Here is a 19,469-nt window from a genome sequence, read left to right on the forward strand (position 1 = left end):
ATGATTATAGTAAGAAAACAGAAATAGTAAACAATCGCTAATAATAAAATTTAAATACACGGTCATCAATGACAATAAGAAAATTATTAACGTTAGTAAAGACCACATCTAGTTTTTGAAAATTGATTGAGACAAAATTATCATAACTACTATCTAAATTGGCAAATTAATGACTTTGAGATTACCATAAGAACTAGAATTTTATTGTCTTGTGAATTAAATTTTATGAATTACAGTATTTAAGTCTATATGATTTATTTAGCCTTATTAGTAGAGAACAACCAAACAATAAATAATATGTGAGAATGGGAATTAAATTTAACATATCTAACACTTTTATAAAAACTCATTAGTTTAGTTCAAGTCATTTTCAATTGAACTAGTTGTCTTAGTTTGTAATGTCCAAAAACTATGACTGAACCATAAATTCGACACTTATAAAGAGGCCTCCAGCTAGACAATTAAATCCTCTGTGAAAAAGTAATTAGTCTTGAACAAGTCGATTAAACTGTTCATATAGTTTATGTAGCACTCATGTGAAGTGCCACCAAAGATGCATAAGCCCCATCAGTGATTTTCATCAGTGACTCGTGCCTCCCTTTCTCTGCAATCGCACCATTTTTCACTACTGCAATTATGTCTGCGTTTTTAATCGTTGTGAGACGATGAGCAACAACTACAGTTGTTCTATTAACCATCACACTGTCTAATGCATCTTGTACCACGCGTTCTGATTCAGCGTCCAATGCACTGGTCGCCTCATCCAGTAGAAGAATTTTGGGATTCTTTAATATAGCTCTTGCGATGGCGATCCTTTGCTTCTGCCCTCCTGAAAGTTGCACTCCTCTTTCGCCTACATTGGTGTCATAGCCATTTGGCAATGCAGCGATGAAGTTGTGGGCATTTGCTGCTTTTGTTGCTGCAATGATCTCGTCTTCAGTAGCATCTCCAAGTTTGCCATAGGCTATGTTCGCACGGATGGTTTCATTGAAAAGTATTGGCTCTTGACTCACCAACCCCATTTGTTGCCTCAACCAACTTATTTTCACCTTCTTGATATCGATATTGTCCAGCAATACACAGCCAGAATCAGGATCATAAAATCTCTCTATAAGGCTTATTACAGTTGACTTTCCACTGCCACTCTCTCCAACAAGGGCAACAGTCTGCACAGAGAATGCAAAAGCTTATAAATGATTGGCAATGCGTTCAAAAACAATCAATGTATATGGGTGGTGCTGAAATTGAATACCTTTCCAGAAGGGATGCTCAAGGACAAATCTCTGAATATTTGAACATCTGGCCTTGTTGGATATTTGAAACTGACGTGTTGGAGTTCAATATCACCATGTACACTTGTGGGTGTCAAGCCCTCACTGCTGCTTGAGTCAATTTTAGGCTTGCTGTCAAGAATTTCATATATAGAAGCTGCTGAATCCTTGGCTTTGGCTCTGTCCGGAGCCAAAGCACTGGATTGAGAGATACCAATGGCTGAAATTGTCAATGCGAAGAAAACCTGCAAAACCAACATACATCAGATTAAGAACCCAGTGACTTCATAGGGGATATGAAAACAGGCTCAATAGTTAATTAGCATACCTTGAAGACTTCCCCAAATGTTGCTTTTCCGTGGTCCACAAGTACCGATCCGATGTAGAAGCAGAAGGCATTTGTGCAGTAGAGTGCAAAGAAAGAAAAGCCGAATCCTCCACCGCTTACAAGTCCTAGGTGGACTCCCTGTTTCATGGGGGCATTGCATTTCTTTTGGTACAAATCCATTACCTTCTTTTCTGCACAGAATGAGGCAACAGTTCTGATACTCCCAACTGCATCATTGGCCACTTGACTGGCTTCCTCATACATCAGCTGCATTTATATGTAAAGATTATTATAAGCATAATTCATTCATCAAAAAGAGTTCTGATAACACGGGAAAAGACTAACCTTCGCGTCTGCACTGAAGCCCTTGAGAAACTTTGTTTGAAGGAATCCTTGCATTAAAATCAATGGAGATACTGCTAAAATAATAAGAGCCAACATCCAGTTAGCAATAAAGGCTATGACAAGCCCTGCTGTGATTGTGGCTATGTTCTGAACAATTAGGGCTAATGCATCCCCAACTATGCTACGAACTTGAGAGGCATCGGTCGATAACCTTGCACCAATCGCACCACTGAAAATTGAAGGTAAAATTCATAGTTAGTTAGAGAAGCATAATTTAATCAGGATGATATGAAGGTTATCCTGTTTTAAATTACCTTGAATTTGCAGGATCATCAAACCAGCTGATTTGCTGATGCACAACTTTCTCAAACGTCAAGGCACGGATTCGTTGAATCAGTTTACCTCCAGCAACTCCAAAGAAGTAATTTTGTAAGGGCACAGCTAGCAGAGTAATAAATCCTAAACCCACATACAGAATTGCCCAAAACCTGGAATGTTTCCTTAGCTCATGTGGGGGTTCATAGAACATCTTAATGGATGATGAGAGTAAAAGACCAAATACGGGAAAGATTACACCATGTACTATTGCACCTGCTGATCCAATCAACAAAACTGGAATCTCAGGTTTGTTCAAATAGGCCAGTCTTCGGATTGAAACTTTCTGTTGCTTCTCATTCACCTTTTCAGTTCTCCCTTCCACATCGTCATTGGTCTCATACACATCAACAGGGCCAGGAAGACCATAGGTAAAACCAAAGGAGTGTTGGCTACCTGATGAACCTCTGCTCACCGATCTTCTCATAGAAATTGTATGGCTTCCAGACCGTGACATCGCCTTGTCTGTAATATCAAAACTTGTTTTTGACTTATCTGCATCAGTGATTCGAGGATCTTCACCATCTTTGGCTCCTTCTTGCAGGCGAATCAGCTGAGAGTAAGCCCCCTCAGGATCTTGGATCAAATCTTCATGAGTTCCTATAAACCAAATTTTGGAAACTTTAATAGTTTGGCAAACATTTTAACAAATCTGATATTGAAACCGGGTTTATTGTTGCTACCTTTCTCCACAATCTTCCCTTGATGTACCACTGCAATCATGTCAGCATTTCTAATAGTTGTCAAACGATGTGCAACTACCACAGTTGTCCGATTTGTCATAACTTTATCCAAAGCATCTTGGACAATGTGTTCAGACTCAGCATCCAGTGCACTTGTAGCCTCATCAAGAAGAAGAATTTTTGGATTCTTTAAAATGGCCCTTGCAATTGCAATCCTTTGCTTTTGTCCACCAGATAGCTGAGTTCCATGCTCACCCACCATTGTGTCAAGCCCCTGTTGACAAAAAGCTAATATAATATAAGTGTGCAGCGGTGAATTTAGTTCAAGCTAACAGTTTATAATGCTAATAACTAGTTTTTATTTACAGGGGCCTTTACCTGGGGCAGCTTGTCAATAAATTTTGCAGCATTAGAGAGCTGAATTGCTGTTCTTATCTCTTGATCAGTTGCATTTTCTTTCCCATATGCTATGTTCTCTTTTATACTGGTTGCAAATAGAATAGGTTCCTGACTAACTAGACCAATCTTCTCTCTTATCCAGCTGAGCTGCAACTTCTTTATATTAATACCATCTATAAATACTTCGCCAGCTTCAGGATCATAGAATCTCTCCAGAAGGCTGATGACTGTTGACTTGCCGCTTCCACTTTGCCCCACTAAAGCTGCTGTTGTACCGCTTGGAACATGCAATGAGAAGCCCGAAAAGATCTGCACTTCTGGTCTGGCAGGGTATCTAAAATAAACATCTTTTAGTTCAATATCACCCTCAATGTTCTCCAAGATCATCCCACTGGTGTCGTATGCATCGATGCTTGGTTTGCGTTTTATTGTTTCAAACATCTTATATGCAGCAGCTTGCCCTGCTGCAAAGGCATTCACACTGGGGGATGTTTGCCCCAATGATCTGTTACAAAATCCCACAACAAATGCTGAGATTGAGCAAAGATTCAGGCATATAAATTTTACGGAAAGAATTTTCATAATCACTTACATTCCTCCGGTCATGATTGTAAATATGATAGTAATTACAGTTCCTCCACTATATCCTTTCTCAATGATCAGTTTGGACCCATACCATACGGCAAGTCCATAAGTTCCAAAGATAATGAGCATGAGTAAGCCAAGTCCTATGCCTGAGGCCAGTCCCTGATGTGCTGTAGTGGCATAAGCATCTTCGAGTTTGCTGTTATACTTCTCTATTGCCCGCTTCTCCCCAGTGAAGGATGCAACCTGGAGAGTTCAAAAAGATTAGTAAAAATCATTGTATACATATAAAGTAAGATGCATAATCTTGATCACTGTGACTTACTGTTCTAATGGCTCCAACCGTCTGCTCCACAACATTTCCCGCATCTGCATAGGCAATTTGTCCGCGGCTTGACATTTTCGCTATCATCATCGACATGATTCCGCCAACAATTACTACAGCAGGAATGCATGAGAGCAAAACTAGAGAAAGAAGCCATCCTTTGATAAAAGCAATTACAAAGCCTCCGAAAAATGTTGACATAAGCTGAATAAACTTCCCCACCTGTTATGATAATAAACTCTCCATTCCATTAGGATCTCACTCAACCCAGAAAGAAAATTTAAAGGGTTTCAAGCAAGTTGTTGAATGTTTATAGTTTTACCTTTTCTCCCATGGCATCTTGAATAAGGATTGTGTCTCCAGACATTCTTCCAATGACTTCTCCTGTTGTTGTTTCAGTGTCAAAGAAGGCAATGTCTTGTCTCAATATTGTTTTCAAGTAAAGGCCTCGAATTCTCGCCGCCTGCCTCTCTCCGGTCACCATCCAACATGACACCTCTGCAACTCACAACAAATGCTAACAATTAACTCCAACTAAGATTAGGCCATGCAAGTTACAAGTTCTGAAACTCGAAAGCACATGGATGGTCACTTCCATAAGCATAGTTAAGTTTCATGCATATACTTAAAAGGGCAATGCTCATGAATTAAGTTATGCAAAAAGAAATTAAAATTATTCCCAGCAAAAAAATCATCTGCACTTACGTAAAAATGCAGCTACGCCTGTGCCCACAGCCAAATACAAAAACTTCACTGCTACCTGAAAATCATACGAGTGAAAATCCAAAATTTAGCATATATAATTTTTGCATCAAATAATTTTATTTTTTATTATTAATTTTTTTTTAAGTAGTTGGAAATACATAAATATTTATGAATAAATTTTAAGATATGCATTTTGAATCGTTAGAACAAATTATTAAATTGACTAAGTAGGGATACTTAACTTTAACAGAAGCTATTTTATATATATGCTATTGAAATCTATTTATAAAAATTGTCAACAAAGGGGCTTCAGGTTATAGTATTATCAACCTTTTTTTTTTTTTCATTTATTATATAATAAAAGATTTTAATAATCTAATTACTACGTTTAATATTAAAAGACTGTTGAAATAATTTTGTTTATTATAATTTTATTTTGGCCAAACGACTATTTCCCACCCAAGATTTAGCGTATTCTCAAATGTCCCCCCTTTAACTATGGAAACACCAAACACCCACCCATGACCGGTTAGATTTAACAGAACCCTAACGCCTAAAACTTCTATCTCTTTTTGCCCCCCTAAACTTTAAAAACTAACATTTTTTCCCAGCCTAAGTTTTAAAAAACCGCAGTTTCACCCTAGGGTTTGGTTTTGAAATCTCCGGCGACCTCTCCGGCTCCGTTGCCGACGACATCTCCCTCCCGAAGCAACCTCTCCTTCCGGCGATCTCTTTCCTCCCATTTGGAAGTCCGATCGGCGCCCGGAGACGCCGTGGGAGATGAAGAACCTCGTCGGGAAGACGAAGTTCTTCGTCTTCCCAGAAGACGACGAAGCCGTCGTTTTCCCCTGGGAAGACGATCGTCTTCCCAGAGGTCTTCTTCTGGGAAGACGACCGTCTTCCCAGACGAAGACGACCGTCTTCCCAGACGAAGACGACGGCTCCGTCGTCTTCTGGGAAGACGAAGAACTTCGTCTTCCCGACGAAGTTCTTCGTCTCCCACGGCGTCTCCGGGCGTCGATCGGACCTCCAAATGGGAGGAAAGAGATCACCGGAATGAGAGGTTGCTTCGGGAGGGAGATGCCGTTGGCAACGGAGCCGGAGAGGTCACTGGAGATTTCAAAACCAAACCCTAGGGTGAAACTACGATTTTTTAAAACTTAGGCTGGGGGAAAATTTTAGTTTTTAAAGTTTAGGGGGGCAAAATATATTCTATTTTAGTTTATTTTTAATATTATAACAAAAATGACGATTTTACCCTTACTACCGTTAGAGTTTTGTTAAATCTAACAGGTCATGGGTGGGTGTTTGGTGTTTCTATAGTTAAAGGGGGGACATTTGAGAATACGCTAAACCTTGGGTGGGAAATAGTCGTTTGGCCTTTTATTTTTACTTATTAATTTTTTAGGGCTAAAATATTATTACTATCAATTAATGTAACATAAGTAAATAAACCCAAAGGCATTCAAATAAACTAATATTTTTATTTTTTATTAAATATAGTAATAATCTATATTTAATAATATTTAAAATAATCTATATTTTGAATAAAAAAGTACTTTAACAAGGAATACAATTTTAAGAAATTCCCCTAAATAGTAATTAATTTAAAAGAATTTTTTCGTTCATATCCCTTAAAAATAAGATATAATATTATCCTATGAAATATATAAATATTCTTTCCTAAAAGACACAAATATACTCTATCCTAAATTCATAATATAATCATCCCAATCTCAAATCACAATTTGAAGATGAGGGTTTAGTTTATACTGATTACTGAGATTTTTTAAAAAAATATTTCTTTTGATTTCTGAGGTCCGATTGATGTTGAAACAAATGGGTCTAATTAGTCTGACCTAAAAGAAAAGTTAATTTTGATCTATGTCCGATTATGCAAGTCAGAGGAATCTCGACTACTGCAAGTGGAAGATTGCAGTAGCCAGTGGGCTGTCTAATGTATATAAGCTTACTAATTGCTGAATATATATATATATATATATATATATATATATATATATATATATATATATATATATATATATATATATATATATATATATATGCCTGTGTGAAATTAATGGTGGTCATTCATTTGATGTCGGCCATTAAAGGAAAGTTGAGATCAAATTTTTCCTTTTAAATGGGGAGCCATCTTCATCTTCTTCCTTTAATACAAGAGATGGCGACTTATATAGTTGTCATTTTGAATTTGGGTTGTCATTTCTACTTCCAAAAAGCTAAACCCAAAGAGTCCAACTCTTGTACGCCATTCAACCATGTGTTTAGAACCCTAGTTTTCTGTATTGACATGGATGCTCATCCCAATTTTCCTCCGAAACTTTTTCAGATTCACTTCTAATTTAAGAAACTACGTTGCTTGAAAACTAAGTCAGAATATATATGTATATGTATACACACACAAGTGAAAACTGAAGCCCTAAAAAGTTAAGTTTTCTCATTAATGCGATTAAGGTTAAGATTAAAACAGGGAAAAAAACCAGGCGGAAAATAAGGGAGCATTAAGAGAATCTGAAAGTGAAAGTGAATGGAGAGTTCACCGACCTTTGAAACTTCATCAATAACATTGGAAGGATTACTGGAGCCGAATGAGTCGACGAGCTGGCCGAAAATAATGGTGATGAGCGGCTGCGAGAGTCCATTAGCAATAGCACCAATCGTTCCCACCACCATCAAAATGACATCCTTTGTATCAGCAAACGCAAACAGCTTATAGAATGCCACCTTCTCCTCCGATCCTTTCTTCTTCTTCCCATTACCATTCGACGATTCTCCATTTTCCTTCATTGTTCCTCACCTCTCTGTAACACACAAACATGAAGACTCCATCATCAAGATCCGTTTATATAAACACAAAGGAAACGTCATAAAAAAGAAAACAAAATAAAATTGAATACCAGAAAGGGAGACGGATCGAGGCGTCTTGCTAATAATAGTAAATAGTGAAATAGGGTTTATGTTACGTAACCAAGAGGAGATGAGATGATGTTGGAGTGTAAGTATACATGTGTATATATATATAGAGAAACGGATGGCTATATTTACATACAAAGATGCATGTATACTTGGGAAGAAAGAAAAACATTTTGGAAATGACAGTGCAAAATATAAATAAATAAAATTACATATATAATTTTATATTTAATTGGTGATGTGTCATTATATTATTTGGTATTATTTTTCTTTTTATTTTAGACTATCTAACCATATAATAAAACATCATTATATATGAAATTTATGTTTATAGTATTACTTAAAAATTTGAATTCATCTTCTAAAATTCTGATAATTTTCCAATTTGAACGCGGACGCATACTCTTTCTCTATTTGCTGCTTCTAGAAGCCTGCATTTATGTTTTTTTTTTTAAATTTTTGTACCTTTTCGTATTCGATTATTCCTCCTTGATCACCATATTTAAAACCTTTATTATAAATGGATTAACACTAATTAAAAATTAATCATTTAAAAACATTTAAGCCCCTATGAGTGTTATCAAATTATTTCTAAGTTTATTAATATTTTCTATTTATGATTTCTTCACATGGTAAAGTAATGCTTCAATTAGACAATGTTTCAAAACTTAATTTGATATAGTGAATGGGCAATCAGGTGAATTAATTATTTAAAAATATTTATATATTTATTTAATTCTGCGATAATAAAAGATTATTAATATAATTTTATTATTGTTATTTTTTTTAATAACAAAGAATCTTATTAAAATTGGATTATCATTTTTATGACCGAACTAATTACATAAAATAAGATAAATATTAAATCTAATAATCAATTTCATAATCACTAAATTATATTATTATTTTATCATATCAGCTAAACAAAATAATTTATTTATGCATATCAATTTATATAAATACAATATTAAATTTCACTCATTCATCTTCAATACAATATACCATATCTTCTAATGTTAATAATAAAATATCAACTGATTCTTTCAATGTAAACCCATTCTTTATTTAATAAAACTATATACATAATTTTTTTATGTATAATTTATATATATAAATAATATATTTACCCGATCTTTCCTTAACATTACTCTATAAATAAATTAAGTTTTACTCTAAATTGACTAATATTTATCAATTCTAGAAGCTCACGTGTTTGTTAATTTCTTGAAAAACTTTATATTAAAATTGGATGTTCCAGAGGATTTTGATGGTGTCACGGTTATAATTTGATATGCAAAGTGCATTACACAAGTAACTAGTGCATGACTGTATGTGAACCTAGTTGGGTTCTTGTGATTTTTGACCAAAATAATAATTGAAGAGGTTGAACGAAGCCAGTCATGAAAATTGACCAATTTGTTAAACTCGATTGTTTCAACGTAAATTTGCCAAACCTTATCACAAAACTTACCAATATCATGGCTTACCCATAAAACTATACGTATAAATATATGTGTAATTTTATACACAAATAATAATATATTACAATATGATTGAATATTATTTTATTTCTAATTTTAAATTATCTAATCATATGATAATATATTCTTTATATATATATAAAATTATACATATTATTTATGTATATAACAATACTCTATGGCCTAAACCCACCACACATTACTTCCCAAGACATTTAGATTAAGATTTAGGACGTAAATCGACAAGAATTAATTCATAGTAAGTTTGAATCTTTATCATTCATTAATGCACACAATCTTATATATATTTAGTTTAAATACTTAAAAAGATACTTAGTCTCAAATAATACATAATTATATGATTAAATATTATTTAAATATCTAATTAAAAATTAAAAATTAAATATACATAATTTTATTGATGTAATAAATACATACCTAGTATAAAACCCTAAAAGATTGGTTTGAAATTTGCGTACCTTCTAATTAGTTGGCTTTATAGTACAAGTAATTTCATGGAACCGTCATTGCACGACTCATTGGTGCGTTTACTATTATATGATAAAACTCACATTTGTTTTACTAGTGTGCTTGGTTTAAGTAATTTTTATTATTATAAAGATAAATTATCAAAAAGGTTTTTGAGTAAAATTGCCACTATTTTTGTTAAAATTTACATATATAAATAATTAATGTATTTAATTGACAATAATTATTTAGTATTGAGATTTTATTTTATTTAAATAAACTATTAGTATTTTGTTGACAATAAAAAAAGAATAATGGGATTTTATTTTATTTAAATAAAATATTGGTGAGTATAAATTAATATTATGTTCTATTAAACTATCATATGTTATGTTAAAATACTTACTTTATGTATTTTGTAAAATATTCTTCATATTAATAATATATTATGATTTTTTCAAGTTATGAAATTTATCAATTAAATTATATATATATACATTTTAAAATATTCTTCATTTATTTGTAATTTTAATTGAAACCAAAGGTTTTTTTGTCATAAAAATTTAATAAGAATGCAATTATGTTGAAATTAAAATTATTTTAATAATTTTAATATAAATATAGTAATTATATTACCATATGTCACCTTGTTTAAATGTGAATGGGTAAACAAAGAAAAAATAACCATGTGACACATCAAAACACTATTGGTTAAACGAAAGGGGCTAAAATGTAAAGACAAAAAATGTATATACAGTACAGACATAGAGTGACATCATGGTTAGACTTGAATTAAACCTATTTAGTTTTAATAGTCAGTTTAATTTAATATAACTTGGCTTGAATTCGATTAATTTAAATTAGGGTTGAGTTTAAATTATAATAATTAATTTATTTTTTAAATAAAAAAGAATTTAAATTAGAGAGAATTTGGTTAAAGTTTAAAAATTTAAATTTGTAATTTATTGATAAAATAATATTATATTTAAATTATTAATTTAAATTAAATTTTAAATATAAATTATTTTTTATCTAAATTAAATTTAATACACACTTTATGCTGTTATATAAATTTTAACCAAATATAAAGCATAATATTTTGTATTGAATGAAGATCAAACCATAATGGAGTCAATCTCGACTTGACTTGCGTATACCCTTCGGGGTTTGGTTTCAAAGAAAGAAGGACAACAGAAGACCTCGGATACGCAAACCAGCCCCACCAACAGCACACTCTCTCTCCCTCTGCCTTTGTTTTGTACGTCGGGTTTCGTGCAATCTATAAGAGGAGATTGGTTTGTCCACTCAGTCTTCTATACTTGCTCTGCAGTTCTGCTCCTGCCCATCTCACTTTACTCTCTCTATATTATTAAACTATACTCCATTTCTTTCTTTCTCTCTCCCTTTCTCCATATATTTTGTCTTTTCGCTTTTAGGGTTTATTATGATGTGCTTGCGCTTTGCAACTGCTGCTGCTCCTCCTCACGGCCCTACTGGCCATGGTTTTTGCGAGAAAGGTAACGTTTTTGCTTCAAAGTTCTGTTTTTTATGTGTTTGGCTTAAGGTTCTTACTGTTGATTTATGTTTTGGGTTGCAGTTTATGTCATTGTTTGATTTGGCCATTTGGGTTTGTTTAAATCTGTGAATAGTTTTACTTGGTTATTTCGTGACCTTTATATGATTCCTTAGAAGGGTTTGCTTGAATTAGCGGCAATAACGAAGAATTGGGGGCTTTTTTTGGCTATGTTTTGTTTGGGTGGTAGCTTTTTGAGTGACTTGAGAGGGTGGTGGGCGATGATTGTTAGTTTATATATTGTGTCTTTTAAAGAGAAGGCGAGTAGAGATGTGGAGAGAAGATTAACTTGCAGTAGGTGCTTTTGTTGTGTTGAAAGAATTGGCGTGGAGAACTGGAAAATTATAGCGTAGCATTAAAGAATAGGGTTGGCTTGTATATGGGCCAGGTTCTTGATTCGTTAGAATAAAACTACGCGAATGAACAAATTATACTAACTTATCTTTAAATTCCATAGTTACAACACAGGGAGGCAGATTTATCATCACAAGTGGAAACCATCATAGTTACTGTCACTAATAGGTACTGTTAACTTTTGCTAAGTATGAATTAGGCAGTGACTACAATTAGAATCTTTTCTCTTCTGAACTCCTGAATCATTATAATTTAAAACCTTAGTGAACAAATTAGTGTTGCTAAGAACTTAGGCATCACTAATGACGTATCCAGATTTAAGAACCAGAACTTTGGTATCACCCTTGTGAGATATCTCAAATACTGGATTGATTTTAATACCTTTTATGACATGGAAGGCAAGGTCTTTTAATTACATGTGATTTTTTTTTTGTTGCCTCTGTGGATGTTGTAGATTTTGTCTCCCATTTTTTGGCTTCCATCCCCTTCTCTTTGAATTTGCCCCTAATCTTTTAAATATGTTTTTTATAGAGTTACTTTTAACATGATATCTTGAGTGGTTGACTTCATAAATTTTTATAATTTCTCTGTTAGGTTTGAAGATGATAGTGATGCAGCTGATGATTGCTGTAACGAGTATGCTCTGTTCCAACATTGAGTGTTAAAGATCTATCGGCTTTAGGTAGTGTTGGAATTTATGGATTAATGTACTTTAGGTTTGAGATAGGGAATGAAGCCATCGGTCCGTGTAGTATAGGGTAAATGTATTATATTGACATTTACTGTAAATTACTGATCTATTTTTAAGTTAGATAATAGAAACAGTGCTGCAGCTTCTGTTTGCTCTCTTTTTGTGTTTAGGCCACCGCTTAGCAATATATCAGAAATTTTACTTCTCGAGGTTTCTTTGCTGGAGATTTCTAAATTTTCTCATCTTGTATCTTTATATCTGATTCAAAGATTAGGCAGTCGTTGAAAGAGGTAAAATGCTTGTTGCTAGACTTCTGTATACTTTTTAAACTGTGGATATATCAATATTGTGTCCATTTTTTTCGTAGCTTTGCAGGATGAAAAATACCCTGAAATTATGTGTTGCCCCAAGCCTGTCATTGCCACGGTTCCTTGCTTCTTTATACCTTTTGTCAATTTGGCAATGGCAGCATTCATGTATATAAAACATACCAGTGTGAGAGTTTGTTTTATCTTGGATTGGTATGTCAATGACAAACCAGCCTGAACAACTCTTATTTATAATGAATTGATGTAGCATCAATCTGTTGCCCTGTCAATTATTAGCCAACTATTTAGATATACCAAACCTTTGAAGTTCAACATTACTCAAACCACTCTGCCTCTCATTTCCAGTCTTCAAGGCAGCAAGGTATGATTTTCCTTGCAGTTGGTCTGAAAAGAATCCTGTGAAGTAGTCGGCAACACTTATCGTCTTAAACGACACTGGAGTCTCTGGTGTAAGAAGGCTTGACACCTGACTCATATTACCGTCTATTTTGGGGCCAAAGAATGCGGCAATTGGGAGCCTCTATTCCATTGGTTACCGCTTGCAAAATCTCAACACAATAACTAGTTATTCCCTTAACAGTTGTTTCATTTAACTGCACCAAGGGTACTTATTTATCTATTGGGGTGATAATTTTGGAAGTGTTTAGAGATGAGCATTAACTCAAATTTCTACAATGTTGATAAAAGCATCTGGTAGGTTTTAACGGGAACCCACATTCCATCTTTCCCGATTTGAAGGCCTTCCATCTCATTCAGATGAAGGAGGATGTAAAAGCCGGTATCGAGTGAGGATTGAGGCCAGTCACAAGCTCTGGATGTGGACATGAAGGACAGTATTTCATTCTTTTATTCTCTGTATCTCTCCTTCAAACAATTCTATCATATTATTAGCTTCCATTGTCGGAGCTTTTGCCATTTGGTTCAGGATTTTCATAGCAAGATCTCTTAGTTCAGCTGAGTAAGCATCCAAAGTGTCTCCACATTTGAAAAAAAAAACATATATCTTAGTCATTCAAATAATATCTTAAAATTAGAGGTTTTATTTTCCAACGATTCCAAATGCGCAGAGAGACGGAGAAAGATCTTGAAAATATGGTTAAAATTCATGAAAGATGACTATACAGATTCAAAAGCTTCAGAAGATTAATTTAAAGGAAGTAAAGGCTTTTTTTCTCTAAATTACAATGACATGCAATAACATCAAACAGAAGCCGTGTCTATTATTGACAAACTATTTAGACGAACCAGAGCTTCGAATTTCCACTTTACTCAAACACTTCCATTCTCATTTAGAACCCTCATGACATCAAGGTACGATTTCCCTTGCAGTTGGCGGGAGACATATCCATTGAAGTAGTCTGCAACGCTCATTGTCTTAAACAATGCTGGAGTCTCTGGTGTAACAAGGCTGGGCGCCGGACCAATATTGCCATCTAATTTGGGGCTGTAAAATGTGGCAATTGAGAGCCTTTCTTTCATGGAGTTTACAGTTGCTCGATGCTCAATACTCTGGTAAATTCCATTGGTTACAATCTGAACAATCACAAACACAAATTAAGCACTATCTAGTTATGCCCTTCATTTCTCGTGTTAGTATATAATCGTGGGGCTGATCGGTACCTCAAGAATGTCTCCAATGTTGATGATAAAAGCACCTGGCAGGGGTTTAACAGGAACCCACATTCCATCTTTCTTGATTTGAAGGCCTTCCACCTCATTGAGCTGGAGGAGGATGGTAAGGCCGGGGCGGTCCGAATGAGGATTGATGCCAATAGCAAGCTCTGGTTGTGGACATGGAGGATAGTAGTTCACCCTGATAAATTGCATCCCTTCTTCAAACAATTCTTTCACATGTTCAGATTCCATTCTGAGAGCTTTGGCCATTTGGTTCAGGATTTTCATGGCAAGATCTCTTAGTTCTACTGAGTAAGCTTCCAAGGTTTCTCTACGTTTAAATAAAGACTAGTCATTAAAATTAAAAGGACTAAAACTATTGAGAACCCAGTGAGTTGAATATGAGGTTATTCGAAGATTATATATGACTGACATGTTGGACTTATGCAGATGTTGGCTTGCAGAGCTAGAATCTTGACAAATAAATGAATTGACAGAAAGAAAGAACCTGAAAGGCAGAGGGAGCTTGGAAAATAGGTGTGGCTTCCTCAAATGAATTGGGAGGGCGGTCACTAAGAACATGTCTCCCCAGTTAAGCTTCTGCTCCTTAGAGACAACAAACGCCTGCCCAAATCCTTCCATATCCCCTTCTTTTTGCCAGTACTTCTTCTTCTCTTCCATGGGCAGATTAAAAAATTCCTGAGCTTCTTTCTTGATTTTCTCAACCAATGAACTGCTCACTCCATGGTTGGTCAGCTGCAAAACATTTCCACACTTAGCACAAAAATTACATGACAACTGACAAATGATATATAATATATACTAATCAATTTTTATTTTTTCTTCTTTTTTCTAACACCTGAAAGAAACCCCATTCTTTGCAAGCATGATGAAGCTTGTCTAATTCTGAATCTGTTAAGTCTCTAGAAAGCAACTTTTCCAAGTCGATTACAGGCAGTTGTGGCAGGAAAGTATCATCGGCTATGAGAGGATGATCTAGATCAGTACGGACATATCTTGGTGGAACTGTAGTGAGCGCCTCCTTGGCTAGCTCCTGAACGCAAGGCACAGGGAGAGAACTCCACACAATTTTCTCCATAGATGAATGATTGCATTTATTATGAGACCTCAAGGCTTTATTCTTTCTTTTCCTGCAAAGCAGAAAACTCGGTGCTTTTTACCTCCGGCCGATGGCTGCTGTATATCTGCACCAGGGAATGGAGCCAGGCCGAACCAAGTTTTGTTAGACTCGGGTTCAAACTGGAGTTTAAATTTTGATAAATTTAAGAATTGTAGACTTGGGTTTGAGATAAAAAAGGTGAAGATTTATCGATATCATTTGATTTGTCTAAGTTTACGAGTTGAATGGGTCCAATGTCAATCTACTCCAACTCAGATTTTGTAAAGACTTGATCCTGCCAAATTCAATTTGATAATAATCGAGTAAAAATCCAACTCCGCATGAGCAACAAATAAACCGATCCACCCATTTGTACCTTTAATATTTACTGAATTATATGGACCCCCTCAACTACTTGTGAAACCCTATATGCCCCCTTGATTTGACAGGCTTGAAAAGTCCTAAATACTACCCATCAATTAGGGATGACAATTTGAAACTGATTTTAGGAACCTCGACCCTCCCCGACCCTAACGGAGAGGGGATTTCTTGATAAAAATAGAGAAAAGGACAGGGATAGAGACGAAAAAAATCCTCGTAATCGGGGATGGGGATGCATTTGTCCCTGCCCCGTCCGCTCCCCTCCTCGCCACGCCACGCCATGCCACGCCCGACCCTACCCCATCCCCTCCCCTCCCCTCTCCACCCCACCCCACCCCACCCCACCCCACCCCCTAAATCTAATAAATTAATATAATAATTTTTGAACTATTAAGTTTTAGAAACGTTTACATTATGATTTATTAAAACTATAATTTTAATTTTACTAATTTTTGAATTATCAATTATCAACTTTTACTAATTTTTAAACTATTAATCTAATATATTAAAAAAACCCCAAAAGTCTCATTATCATAAAATTCAAATGTACCAAATTAATTCTATTTCAACTTCAAAACTTAGTCAGCCAATCCACCAAGTTTTACAAAAAAAAAAAAAAAAACAAATTATAAACTTGATAAAATCAATTGAAGTGAATGAAAAGTGTTAAATTTAATGTTACTACAAAATTACCCTAAATCACATACGTATTTACTAAGAACTATAACCTTAATAATTTGTATTTGAACTAAAATAATAATGAATATTTTGTAGCTCTTGTAGCAAGTGATATTTTGGGAAAATATGATTTATTTTATTTATTGAAATAAAAAGAAGGAAAGGGAAAGGAAGAGAAAAGGGATTTATAGGAAAAAGGAATAGGGTATTTCATTTTTATTCAAAAAAATTTTAGGGTTTGTTATATTTATTCAAATTAGGGATTTCCAAATTTTTGATCATATTGTTTCCAATTGGTTTAAATAGGTGAAGAAAAAGGGAGATTAGCGAGAGATTTCAACTCTGACTTAGAGGCTACCAAAATCAGTGAGTGGGAATAAACTTTTCTTTCCTTATGATTTTTGGGTATAAATTTTATTTATAGTTTTGTGAAACTTTATGCTATTTATTGTGAATCCTTGAAAATGGTAGCATGGATTTGGTGGAAACCTCTCAAAAAGAAAAATAAAATAAAATAGTTTCTTTATGTATGTTGTGAATTTAGGTTATGAAAGGCTATAAGGTAAAAGTTATATTATTCAGTGGATTCAAAATGCTTAAATTAAGTTATGTGGTGACCAAGTGAATTCTGGAAATTATTAAATTGATGTTTTGTGTTGTGGTTGAGTTGAAATTGTTTAGTTGAGCTTCATGTGAGTTGGAAGTGGTTTTATTTGAGCTTCATGTGAGCTGAAAGTGTTTAGTTGATAATTAATGTGTGATTGAGATTTGCTTATGGTGATTGTGGCGGTTGCCAATGAATATTGTTCTAAACAAAAAAAAAATTGATATGGTGAAATAAATTATATTATTCGGATGTTTTGGTTATTACTCATTATGAAATAAAATGCTCTGTCTGTGCACTATTTATGCCAGATACGACAGATTTAGATGCTCTGCCTGTGAAATATTTATGCCAGGTACGACAGATTTAGATGCTCTGCCTGTGCGATATCTATACAGGTACGACAGAATTTAGTGCTCTGCTTGTGCTTTATTTCATGCCAAGTATGACAGAATCGAATGCTCTGCCCGTGTGAGATTTTAATATACCGGGTATGACAGTGTTTTTCTTTTGCTCTGCCTAGGTGGGGACATCCCTTGGGTATGACAGATTTCCCTTTTATATGATATTTTGATGTATATATTTATATATAAATGGTGGGATACCTATGGATTAATATTTTAGAATATTGATAGGTAAAGAAACCTATAAGATAAAGATAGTATTGCCATTGAGTTGGAAGTGAAAATTCATAAATGTTTGATTTGCTCCTATGAGATAAAGGTAGTATTGTAAATTTCATTATTGTGAAAATCAATTTGTGTGATGATATTATGTGATGAATGGTTCAAGTTAATGTACATGAGAAGTATGTGGTTTAAGCATAATTAGCATGGTGTGTGGCTCATATTATGGCATAATATTATTGTTTGACATGCATAAATATTCTCAAGGATTTAAATTTCCTACTCACTAAGCTTTTAGCTCACCTTTATAAATGTTTTCCTCCCTCCAGGACATCCTACAGATCGTGCGGGATAGTGTTTTGTTGGGTTGTGCCACGGTGTAGCATCTTTCGTGGATGTTTTCATTTTGCACGCATCTATATAGACTTTTTGTTGTTTATTTTAAACTTATGAAATGTTGAAAGGCCGGAGGCCTAATTACAATATTCTCATGACTTTTTGCAAATGAGTAAAGATGTAAATTATTTTGTTCTGTATATGATAAGGCCGGAGGCCTGATTTTAGATTTATTTTCTGATTTCTTAGTTTTAATTAGGATGTATTTTGATATGTACTCATAAAAAGGCCGGAGGCCTATAGATGATATTATATTATGTGCTAGATTATGGTGCAGAAAAGTTTTTTTCAAACGGAATTACAGGATGCATTTCGCCCTTCTAAGCCTATAACGGTATTTCTAAGAGGTTATAGGATAGCGGGTCGGGATGGGTCCTGTCAGATTTTTTCCCACTCAATCCCCGGGGGGACGGGGAGGGGATTTTCCTTCACAGAGAGGGGACGAAGATTTTTTGTTATCCCTGTAAGGGGACGAGCCGGGGACGGGGATTGATATCCCCTACAGGGACGGGATGGAGATTGATATCCCCTCCCCGCTCCTCCCCGTTGCCATCCCTACCATCAACCATCAACTTACTTACTTCATTATTATATTTGTGTATAATTTTATGTGCAAATAAATTATTTGAAATAATAATATATCATTTTATAATTAAATAATTTTAAATTAAAGATTAAACAATACATAATTACATAATAACATATCATTGTTTGAATATAAAATTAAAAACATTATTTATGCACATAATTTTATTGTTATATTTAACATATTTCCACCATTGTAAACATAAACCCACAACTCACAAACTCTTACAAATAACAACAAAAAATTTAGAGCATCAAACCAATAGAATTACGACCAGATAAATCAATTTGAGGACTTGGTCAACTCTATTCGATAAGCAATTTTGTGACAATTGTAGGTAGATAATTTTTTATAGTGTCAGGTTCAAGAGGAGTTAATAAGAGTCATCACCTCTTGATTTTACAAATTTTTAATTTAAAATATATAAAATATCGTATAATTTTTAAGTTTTTATATTAACTCCTTTATATTTTATTATTTTGTTATTGACCTCTTTTATATTTTATAATTATTTTCCCTTGTCTATCACTAAGTGTTTGGTAACCCATCATCGTCAAAATTAAGATTTCAACACTAAAGTTTCTAGTAAATGAAAGGAAATGTGGTAGGCCATGGTGT

The 19,469-nt window shown here is 34.2% G+C and overlaps 3 protein-coding genes and 1 long non-coding RNA gene across 4 annotated transcripts; 2 read left to right on the top strand and 2 right to left on the bottom strand.

Moving 5' to 3' along the window:
• Positions 1-312: 312 nt before the first annotated feature.
• LOC123218031 (ABC transporter B family member 9-like) lies at positions 313-8,097 on the bottom strand. The gene is made up of 13 exons (XM_044639203.1): positions 7,935-8,097; positions 7,582-7,838; positions 5,017-5,071; positions 4,634-4,809; positions 4,312-4,533; positions 3,994-4,232; positions 3,381-3,906; positions 3,003-3,276; positions 2,259-2,919; positions 1,945-2,173; positions 1,600-1,866; positions 1,253-1,516; positions 313-1,166 (listed from the first exon to the last, which is right to left on the bottom strand). The coding sequence occupies exons 2-13, from the start codon at positions 7,822-7,824 to the stop codon at positions 522-524; spliced, it is 3,801 nt and encodes a 1,266-aa protein (XP_044495138.1). The 5' UTR covers positions 7,825-7,838; positions 7,935-8,097; the 3' UTR covers positions 313-521.
• A 2,441-nt stretch (positions 8,098-10,538) lies between these two features.
• LOC123218861 lies at positions 10,539-12,723 on the top strand. Its single transcript, XM_044640516.1, has 4 exons — positions 10,539-10,564; positions 11,014-11,228; positions 11,336-11,416; positions 12,421-12,723. Exons 1-4 carry the CDS (start codon positions 10,539-10,541, stop codon positions 12,489-12,491), a joined length of 393 nt encoding a protein of 130 aa, XP_044496451.1. The 3' UTR covers positions 12,492-12,723.
• Positions 12,724-13,930: 1,207 nt separating this feature from the next.
• On the bottom strand, positions 13,931-15,727 carry LOC123218032 (protein SRG1-like). The gene is made up of 4 exons (XM_044639204.1): positions 15,320-15,727; positions 14,969-15,216; positions 14,467-14,791; positions 13,931-14,379 (listed from the first exon to the last, which is right to left on the bottom strand). Exons 1-4 carry the CDS (start codon positions 15,557-15,559, stop codon positions 14,116-14,118), a joined length of 1,077 nt encoding a protein of 358 aa, XP_044495139.1. The 5' UTR covers positions 15,560-15,727; the 3' UTR covers positions 13,931-14,115.
• Positions 15,728-17,012: 1,285 nt separating this feature from the next.
• LOC123218034 lies at positions 17,013-18,559 on the top strand. Its single transcript, XR_006502618.1, has 2 exons — positions 17,013-17,734; positions 18,199-18,559. It is a non-coding gene; the product is annotated as an uncharacterized LOC123218034 (long non-coding RNA).
• Positions 18,560-19,469: the final 910 nt, after the last annotated feature.

The sequence above is a fragment of the Mangifera indica genome, chromosome 6 (assembly GCF_011075055.1).
Source record: "Mangifera indica cultivar Alphonso chromosome 6, CATAS_Mindica_2.1, whole genome shotgun sequence".
Classification (NCBI taxonomy): domain Eukaryota; kingdom Viridiplantae; phylum Streptophyta; class Magnoliopsida; order Sapindales; family Anacardiaceae; genus Mangifera; species Mangifera indica.